Source organism: Lipotes vexillifer, unplaced genomic scaffold (assembly GCF_000442215.2).
Source record: "Lipotes vexillifer unplaced genomic scaffold, Lipotes_vexillifer_v1.1 scaffold434, whole genome shotgun sequence".
In the NCBI taxonomy this organism is placed as follows: domain Eukaryota; kingdom Metazoa; phylum Chordata; class Mammalia; order Artiodactyla; family Lipotidae; genus Lipotes; species Lipotes vexillifer.
In genome coordinates this window covers 200439-211003 of record NW_006797498.1, presented here as the reverse complement: position 1 = coordinate 211003, position 10565 = coordinate 200439, and the positions used below count along the sequence as shown (strand labels likewise).

At 36.6% G+C, this 10565-nt stretch overlaps 1 protein-coding gene across 1 annotated transcript in view; it reads right to left on the bottom strand.

Moving 5' to 3' along the window:
• Positions 1-5121: 5121 nt before the first annotated feature.
• Positions 5122-10565, bottom strand: part of PLCXD3 (phosphatidylinositol specific phospholipase C X domain containing 3) — a 182311-nt gene continuing 176867 nt past the window's right edge. Inside the window, exon 3 of the mRNA XM_007469649.1 lies at positions 5122-6089. Coding sequence (XP_007469711.1) covers positions 5936-6089 — 154 coding nt within the window. The 3' untranslated portion in view covers positions 5122-5935. The remainder of the gene's footprint in view (positions 6090-10565) is intronic.

Here is a 10565-nt window from a genome sequence, read left to right as displayed (position 1 = left end):
AATGCCGACATGGTTCTACTCTCTGAAAAGTGTTCTAAAAACTGGCTTTAGATCCCACTGTTCTTACTCTGGGACGTGTTGGGTTTGCTCAGAAAAAGTGCTGGTTGTTATAATCTGCTTTGGCGAGCGTCTCTGTCAGGTGCTGGCTTCATTGTCAGGCACTACATTCTATTTCCCACTGCTGCCCGAGTAGGCACCAACAGAGCTGTGTTCATACCTCAGACTCCTCTCTTCCTCAGGCAGTCAAGAGAGTTCCTTTCTATGTCAAATTTTCTACAGTTCCGTAGGAGACCAGTTCTAATCTGATAAAAATAATTTGTGGTAAGATGTTAATGAGAAATGTAAGGGATTAGTTTGTTACCTCTCTGAAAGAAAAAGATAATAAATTTTAAAAGAGGTCCTGGTATGGGTTGGAAGGTGCTACTATACTCCAGGGTCATTTTAAATGTCTGGGTGTGTTACTGGTTGTCCCAATTATTGAGGAATGTTACTTAAGGGATTAAAGGGGGCAGGCGGAGCGAGACTTGGATCTCACAACAGGCCAGTGAATGTGGCATTAATCTTATAAAATTCCTTATCTGATTATTCCTCCTATATTTGAGTTGGTCCTTCATAATGCATTTGTAGGACTTGGCATGGGCCAATATTTTCCTTCATGAAGGGTATTAAGACTATTGATTTTCATGAAGTATCTTAACACAGGAGTGTAGAAAGAGGTAGGATTTTACCCCCTATAGGTAGTCCTGATGAAAAAAGTAGAAAGTCAGGATGGATAGGGATGCCAGATTAGAAAAAATACAAACACAACCAGTTAAATGTGAATTTCAGATAAACAATGAGTAATTTTTTTGTATAAGTACATCTCATGAAATGTTGGGAAAATACTTATACTAAAAATATTCATATGTATCTGAAATTTGAATTTCACTGGGTGTCCTGTATTCTATCTAGCAACCTTAAATATGGGACAAAAATAATTGAAGATGGAGAAAGAGAGGAAAGAAGATTGATTAATATTCCATACCAAGATCCCAGGCCCAAGGATTACAGAGTTTTGCTTTGAACATGGCTACCTGTGCAGATCCTCATATTAGTACTTAGTTTTTTTATTGCTAGACTGCACATAGGCAGATAGCAAAAATTTAAGTGTTTCATCCTGTTGTTTTGCAAAGGGTACCACCTAATGTTGATGGGTCTTTACTGACTCTCACAGGGCCAAGGTGGTTCATCTCACTTGAGAAGATCCAATTTTTAAAAAAGTAATGGTTTGGAGAAACAATTTTTTATGGAAAACTTATCCTTATAAGCAAAATGGGTTCCATATTTGGAAGAACAGCTTTAGGAATGCACTGGTTCTGTTGTTGATGGAAATGAATCTGAATTTAGTTTCTTTGCATGTTAATAGTTAATAAATTAATTGATGTTTGAAGCTTAAAGAGCATTGGGTGTTCCACAAGCTGGACTGTTTGCTTGTGGGAACTCAAATAAGTGCTAAAGCACATTTCTCATGTGATTTTAAAAAAAGGTCATTTTTAACAAAAATATAATTTCTTTTAAAATTTTAATCCCAAATTGAAACAATAACAAAAAATGTCAATGAATTAAGGCTGGTCATAATGTGCCCTTTTTCTTTAGGATAAGTTTGATTTTGTATAAGATACAGTATACTTAACACACACATACCACATACAAGCACATACTTCTGACTTATACAAATACACATTTAAGACTAATACCTACAAAAGAGTATCACAAATGAAATAAAAATTGCACAATTTTCAACTGACTTAATCAACACATTTTACAAATTCTACAGAACATTTTATCGCTGTCATTGGGAAAACAAATAATTTAGAGCATTATTTAAAACTGTATGTAACACAGGAGCCACCAATAAGTTATGGAAAATACAGCATTTACACCATTGTGTCACTGAAATCTAGTTGAAAAGACTAAAGTGCTATAAAATAAAATATTTTACAAACCTTGTTTCGCATATCCTGAGGGACACTATGCATTATTTTCTATTAGCAATTCAAAAAGCGAGGACTCTACCTGTGGAGCTCTCATTTGGACTAGAAACCAAAGGTCAGAAGATTGTGTCATTGGATCATTAAAATTGTTGAACTGAAAAAGTCATGAAAACATACATTTCCTGAGACTTCCAAACTTCCAGTTTGGAATCCTAACAGGGGAGATCCTGAATGGGTAACCTTGGCTAAAACATGTTAGAACTCAAAGAACTTAAAACAGCATTAAGCGAAGATGCATGTCTGTCTGTGATTTATATTTAAGTCCATCTTTGATTCTCCAGCTTGAAGTGTAATTGACGGTGCAGTTAGACTATTACTGCTAGGCATTTCTTATTTATGAAGATCTCATTTTTCATTGGTTTTCTAGTGATTTTTCTCCTCTTAAATATTTAAATATTTGAATTATGTTTGTTCCTACTTACATAGGAGATATTAATTTTAAGAGTTAAAATGGCAATAGAATCAGGTTGAGTGATTAGAGTGCAGTTTCGGCTTGAATAATGTGTGAAATGTGCAAGTTGTGTGTGTGTGTGTGAGTACATGTGTACACACACAGGTGCATACATACCAAACACTTTATGCTCTAATACATTCATTGTTAGGTGACACTCCATGAAACGTGAGTTTTCCCAGTATGGCTGAAAGTGAATATTGAGGTCATGATATAGAATATCCTAAGGCTTTTAGAAGATGCCTCCTCATTCTCTGCATTCATATGATTGTGTAGTAATAAGGGAGACATAAAGAATAATGGCAGGAGTATCTAAATATTGGTGCTTTGAAATTACAGACAGGAAAGCAAACCAAAAAATGATACTCTTTGTATATTTTCCCTCATCTCAGCCACTCACTCCTTTGATTTCCTGCTGTAGAGTGAGTAAAAGTTGGATTTTGTTTCTCTTTTCTTTGCCTTGCAGGACTTGTGATGGAAAAGTCTTAAGAAATAAGCAAAACAAAAAATGCACCAAGATGTATCTCCTACCATTTGGGGGTCTATTTGTAGCCCTTGTGCTCTCTCTGGAAACTCAATGCCCAGCTAAGACAAAGGAGCTTAGGCTGATGGTAAGCTCTGATTGCATACCACTAGTCCTCACCCCCTACCTCCTTATTTAAGGCCCGCAGCCTGCTCCCTAAGTGTGTCCCAGAGCAGGGCCAATGGGCAGAAGACAGCCAAAGGCATTTTCTCTCCATTCGCCTTGCAAAGGAACCCCTCCTAGTGAACTCTTCCTCTAGTGGAGGATGCATGGTTCACTTCTACGTGTTCCCTCCTTTAGAAATTAAGGCAAGTCCGTTTACTCCCAGTGCCTGTTACATAGATATTGTATATCCACATGGACACCAAACATTGGCTTGGAAGTATCTTTTGTCAAACAAGGACTCTACGTGCATATCATTAATAGCAATTAAAAGTTTTCTCCAACTGAGAAGCTGCACAATTAACCTAATGCTTCAGCATGTTTGTTTTTTTCCAGCACCCAAATGACAGATATGACAAAGCTAATTCTAAGCAAACATAAGAAAGCATCTAAGTTCAAGAAAATACAACATAGTTACCTCTATATTTTATTCATTTTTCATTTGTATTGAATATGTTGAAAGATCTGTTTTCTCATACATTTATAAGTTAAATCCTTGTGTCATTGCAAGTGTTCTTGGCTAAAGATCCTCCTGAGGGATGAATAATGAATAGTCAGAGAAAACCTCCCCAGAAAACAACTTCACAGGACATAAATTTCAATAAGCTATAGTCCTTTAGAAAGGATTCATATTCAATTGCATATAAAGAACAGGTGAGAGAGATAGAAAGACAATAAAACTGCAAGGGGAGGGAAAGCATAAAGAAAATTATATTTGTAGATAATTAATATCTAGTTTTACAAAAATATTTGAGTATGATCAGCTACTCTACTTTCAAAAATCTCATCAACTCTTTTTCATACATTGTTAAGGGTTTTGGTCCTAAAATTAAATTATTTAATATTACCTAAGTTTTCACTTGAAAAGAAGAATTTCACTATGTCTGTCCATGACTGTGTGTGTTTGTGTGTATTTGTGTCTGTATGCCTGCACAAGAGTGGGTATATATTGATAGATTTTGTCTGTTGAGACATATACACGCAATTGGAATGGAGATCATATCTGTTGTGTGTATATGCATGCTACTTGGTCAACCACACACACCTGTACACTTTTCATAAACGTTCTCTTCAGTATAAACAATTTCTCTTCCTTCCCCACAGTTGCTAATAAGCACTATTTTCTGATAGTATTTATAATCTTTTAATCAACTCTTGATTATTTATAATTTTGACATACATGACCTTGGAATCAAATCCCTTACCTAGGACTCAGAGATTAAACCACATGTCATACATCTAAATTAATTGAAAGCTGAGAGCATGCTTTTATTTCCCTATGGCCCCACTTTACATGGCCTGTGTTTTCCCAGGAAACTATTGAGGTGAGATTATTTCTAAACATGAAGATAAAATAATCCAGAATTGTATGAATTCAGCAAATTTTATAGATTTTTATAAATGCCTCACAATATTCCTGTGAGGCATATTGGTAAGGGTTATCATGCTCTTTGAAGATTGTTTAGAGCTGTCAAATATCACAAAGACACCAAGGCGGAAGCAATGCTCAAAGTTGCATTACCATTTTTCTTCCTCTTACACCTGGACTATCAAGTGGTGGATGGCAGAAACTTTCTGTGAAACTTTGGCCTCTGCCTCAAACTTGACCCTGGGGTGGGACACAGAAGTGATTTTCAATAAGTCTTCCCAAATCACATGAATTTAAGAATCTCCTAAAAATGTTTCACCGATCTTGAGAGTTCACTGTCATAGTTTCAAAAACATTGCTCTAATTCACTCTGCCACCCTTCCATTTTCCTCAACTTCAAGTAAATAAACTCAGATTGAACCTTCTCAGAATATATTCCTCAAAATCTGGGATTTAGAATGACATATTTGGAAATCTCAATTTGTTAGGAAAGTTTGCTCAATCTTTCATTTCTTTCTTTTCTTCTTTTTATTTTTTCAGTCAAGATAATTGTTAGAAGAACTTTTGTAAGAGTTCTTTTCAGAGTTTTCTGATTTTAACAACACTTGTCATAATTTTTCATTTACTGAGCATTTGTAGGACAATATTAGTTAAGAGATTTCTGAATTAAAATGATATCCATCTCTTCCCCCACCCCCATTTTTCACTATGGAGTTGGCACTAATAGTTCTTCCACAAAAGTTTTTACTCTATATTTATAGCTGCCTTAAATAGAAATACTTTGAAACACTATTGTTTTTATATAACACAAAAATTACTGATTATGGCCACCAATATTACTTACGCAGGGAAACAGATTTGATGCATATTGTTTATGACCCAAAGGTAGTGAGACTGCAGACTACAGAATATTATACCAGGTCCCACAAAACAAGTATGTTTCAGCACAACAATGTATTGATAATACACGTTATGTTGGGCATTTAATTATTTTTAAGTCCCATACAATATTTGATTAAAAAGAGTGAGCTAGAGAGGGAGCAGAAAGGTTCATTTAGAGGATACACAGTGTAGGAGCCCTAGGTTGAAATCAGAAACACAATCAAGTAAACACTCATAAGTTACAAAAACTAATTCTGAGAAACGAAATGTACTAGGCTTTTTTTATTCCTAACACTAGAAGTAGGTTTTGCTCATCAAATGGGAAATGAAATATTTATAGTAATGTAGAGTATGATAATAATCACTGAAGAAATGGTTTCCCCATTTTCCCACCCACTTTCAGCCCTTATTCCCTCAGAGACTCAGTGGAATAGGAAGATCAGAGTGTTTATAGATTATATGCCTAATACAGTGAGTTTTCTCTATCTTATTCACTGGCACTCCAAATGGTACTATCAAGTGTTGGCTTCCGCTTCATCAAAGACATAGTTGAGCTTTATGACAGTGCTGATGAAATCACCAAGTTCTACGAAATCGGCAGTGACAATATTGATGCCACTCTCTCCTGGCTTCTGCGTGCGGACCCACTGCATCATGGCAGGAAGAGCTCTGAGAAAGGAAAGAAAAAAGAGAAGTCACAGAAGGAAAGATATTATTTTTCGAGCTCACAATTCCCAGGACTTCCTTTAGTTTTTTAACATTAAAATAAATGCCCCAATTACAGATACAGAATGGAGAAAAAAGCCAATTGGACAATGGCAAATTCTTAACCTCTGAAGTGACTCTGCAGGAGAAATACAGCAATCCCTGGAATCCACGAGGGATTGGTTCCAGGAATCCCCACAGATACCAAAGTCTGCAGATGCTCAGGTGTCTTATATAAAATGAAGTAAAAAGTCATCCTTTCTCATCCGCGGTTTCTGCATCTGTGAATTCAACCAACCCGGGATCAATTTTATGGATACGGAACCCTAGGATATGGAAGGATGACTGTAGTCACTACCTTGCTCCACATTGGACTCCATCTTTGGAGATCTCAGATGCCATGAGAATTTATAGAGAAGCTTCTCCACTAAGAAAACAACATTCTTGCACTCATATTCTAGTTTGGTATGGTGTGATTGCAAACCTTGCAAAGCTATGAGGTAGTGAGGTCAGAGATGTATACATGAACTTAGCAAATATTTATTTTGAACCCACTATTATCAGCAAATATGCTGAATATTGTAAATAGATGTAAGGGGAAAACTCCCTGCATTTGACAAGTGCATGGTTTGGTGGTGGGCACGTGGACAAGGAAGAAAATTTTAATACTGTATAGCACAATCAATGCTCATCTTTTAAACATATTTACTGATCACCTCTTCTATTCCAGACACCCTTGAAGGCACTTGGAAAACTTGACTGAACAAAGTAGATACAAATATCCACCTGTGTGGAGCTTACAGTCTAATAAGGAAAGACAAACGATGACTAATAAACCTAAATTAATTATATCATTTGATAGGAAGGAATAAGTGCTATTAAAATGCAGCAAAAAAAGGAGGATTTGGAGTGCATAGATAGAGAGGTGTGGAGCAGATCACAATTTAAAATAGGTGCTTACGCAGGTCCATTGACAAGCGGACATTTGTGTGAGGGTTTGAAGGAGACAAGGGAGTTGTCATGTAGAAAGCTAGGGAAAGCATTTCAGTTCTTGCCATGGCCCTGAAGGGGTAGCATGCCTAAATGTGGCAAAAGAAAGAAGAAAGTATTAAAAGATGAAGTTAGAGAAATAATAAGGAAAGGGAGGCAGATGCTGTAGAGCACTGTAGGCTATAATAAGTGTTTTGAGGTTTACTCTGAGCGAAATGGGGAGTCTTTGGAGGATCTTGAGCAGAAGAGTGTTATGATCTGACTTAATTATAAAAGATGATTCATTACCATGACAGTATAGTGGAGAGTCACCTAGCCTAGGTTGCAAAGTCAGAAAAAAACTTTTCAGAAGAGCGCTCCCTGAATGTTGAGGGATTAGGAAGATTTAGCTGGGTAAATGTGGGAACAGGGTGATGCAGTGCATTTTCAGACAGAAGAAATAGCATTCCTTCATTCATTGACAGGAATAAGGCATGCTTAGGAGTAGGGCATGCAGACAGATCCAGGAGATGTTAGGAAAGATGCAATATCCTATGACAGCATATTGAAGAGAAACCACTATGACCTAAGGGAGCAGGAAGGGAGGTTGACATGAAAAAGGGATAAATGAACTGAGGTCTGAGAGATGGTAGTGCAATAACAATGAAAGAGTGAGGAAATACATGTGGACATTAATTTCCTGGATGAGATGGAGGGAGAGAGAGAAGTGAGTGGGTAGAGAGACAATGATGAAATTAGGAATCTCAGAGAAGTTACAAAATTTAAGGAAGTCTTAAAAATGTTGGAGAAATAAGAAGGAACCGGATGATAGAAGGCTTTCAGAAATGTAGACCAACTGAAAGCTGTTAACCAGGGAAATAATATGTTAGACTTGTGGTTCAGAGAGAGTGGTCTGCCTTCATTGTGAACAAATGAAGGGAAGAAAGCAAGACTGGGATCAGGGCTAACAATTAGGGAGCTGTGGAAGGAAGCCAGACCAGAGATAATGGTAGCTTACATCTCAGTGGCCACAATAGATATATTTGAAAGGAACTGAGGAGATAAAATGACAATATTTGACTGGTGTGGGATTGGATGTAGATGCAGAGGGAAAAAGAAGCCATGAATGATGCTTAGATTTCTAGCGGTATTCTGGCAGGTGAGCATCATTCGCTAATCTTGGAAAGGCAGCACTGAAGGCTTTCCAGTGGATGTGCTAAGTTCAGTCTGAGACATGTTGACTTTGAGGTGACTTTGGGACACATGAGTTGAGATCTTAATTCATAGTTAAGTACAGTTCTGATATTCAGGACATAGAGCTGGTCAAGAGTCATCACATAGAATAGTTAGAACTATGAGAGTGGATAAAATTACCTGGGAAGGTAGTATAAAGAAGGGCGAGAAGAGAAAATTTGAAAATCAACAACATGGGCAGAAAAGTTGATTCAATTAAAAAAAGAGAGAAGTAGGCATAGAAGTAAGATGAAAATTAGGAGCATGTAGTGTCATGAAAATAAAGGAGAAAAGAAAGCCATGCTTCTTTTGGTTTGTGAGGTTGAAGCATAGAATGTAATATGTGTGTCTTTCTCCAGACCTCAGAAAGTGTATGTAGTCAAACTTGACCCATCCAGGCAAAACTGAATCAACTGCCTTGGACTACATTCATCCTGTGGGTAATACCTTAAAAATTCAGATCCACATTTTTCAGCATACAGATAGAGGAGGATACAAGTGCTTCTAAAAGAGCATAACATTGGTTTAAAACGTCCATTACCAAAAATAAATAAATACATAAATACATAAATACATAAATAAATAAATAAATAAATAAACAAATAAATAAAAGGTCCATTGCCTTCAGAAAATAGACTGGCAGGTGGAGAAATTTGGTCTTCACAACAACAGCTTCAGAAGAGAATTCTATCTTGAAATGAAAAATCTGGATCCCTAGAGCACAGACTCAAGTGTATTCAAGTTCGTTAGAAAGACAGATGCCGTGGCAATGTGTGTGCAGCCACTTGGGTTTGAATTCCATTACTTTCTCTTCTGCACTTGCTAGGGCAGATGGTTATATCTCTGTTGTGAATATAGTATCACCTTGGCATTTTAGAAAAAGCAGACACTCTTTGGAAAAATTATCAGAACGAGTGCATTTCCTGGGAAGAATAGTTCTCTAGCAGATATACTCACTTTGAGATGTGAGGGGTGGAGTAGAGAAGCGTGATGCTGAGGCCAGTGCTGACTCTGTATTAAGTTTAACCAAGTAGCTGGCTTACCAGCTCCCTAGGGTACTAGGTTTTGGGAGGCTCCTGAGCAACAGAACCCCCATTTTAGAACCATGACCATCACAGAGATACTCAGATGCCCACTACTGCTCTAAGACTGAAATTCCTGGGCCTGTATTTAGAACAACTAATCGTTATCCCCATGGAGCTATGTTAGGAGAATATGAGTGCCCTTCTCTGTTTCTCTATAAAATAGATTGCTTTGAGGATTGATGAAATATCATCTTGGAATAGCTCTTAGGCCTCAGGTGAAATAGGAGTTTTACATTTAAATGCTGTTTCTCTGAGTCATGGGAATATTTCTCTTTTTCTGTTCAGATATAGTTTTGTAAAGTCAGTATGATATCAAAGACAAAACAAGCAATAACACCAAGTTGAATATGAAATACTCAGACAGACTTAAGTAGAATTATGTTAAACAAAAAGACTCAGTATACTGGATTAAAACTAGCAAATGCTACTGAAGTTATGATGATTATTTAGAGTGACATTTCTTAAACTTTTAAAATTATTTCCCCCTTATGGAGCCTTTTAAAATATTTTTTCCCTCCTCACCTTCCTTCTCAATAAAATTTTAATACCACAGATAGACTCTAAATATGTTTATAAGTTGTTTGTATATACCTGTGCTTTTTACGTAAAAAGAGTAAATTTTTTATTTGCCCTCCTGAGAATCAATTTTTATATTAGGTAATTAGAGTAAATTGAAAAGCCTACTCTGGTGGTAATAAAGTATTGTCTCAGTGTAATAATTTTCGTGGTATAAGACAAACTGGTTAACAAAGACCTACTGTATAGCACAGGGAGCTCTACTCAATATTCTGTAATGACCTATATGGGAAAAGAATCTAAAATTGAGTGGATATATGTACACGTATAACTGAATCACTTTTCTGTACACTTGAAACTAGCACAACATTGTTAATCAACCATACTCCAATATAAACTTTTTTTAATTTTTAAAAAATTAAAAAGAAAAACTGGTTTAACTTTAATTTTAAAAAATCACCCATTCACTCATTCAACATAGATATACTGTATCTGTGGAAGACGGCGTTCTAGGTGTAGCTCCCTAGAGCCATTTTGGGGTTCAGACCTTCCTCACCGCTCTCCAAGAAACGTTGCCACAGCCCTGCCACCAAACTGTTTTTTCGTGCCTTTTCTACACTACAGTCACAACACTCTT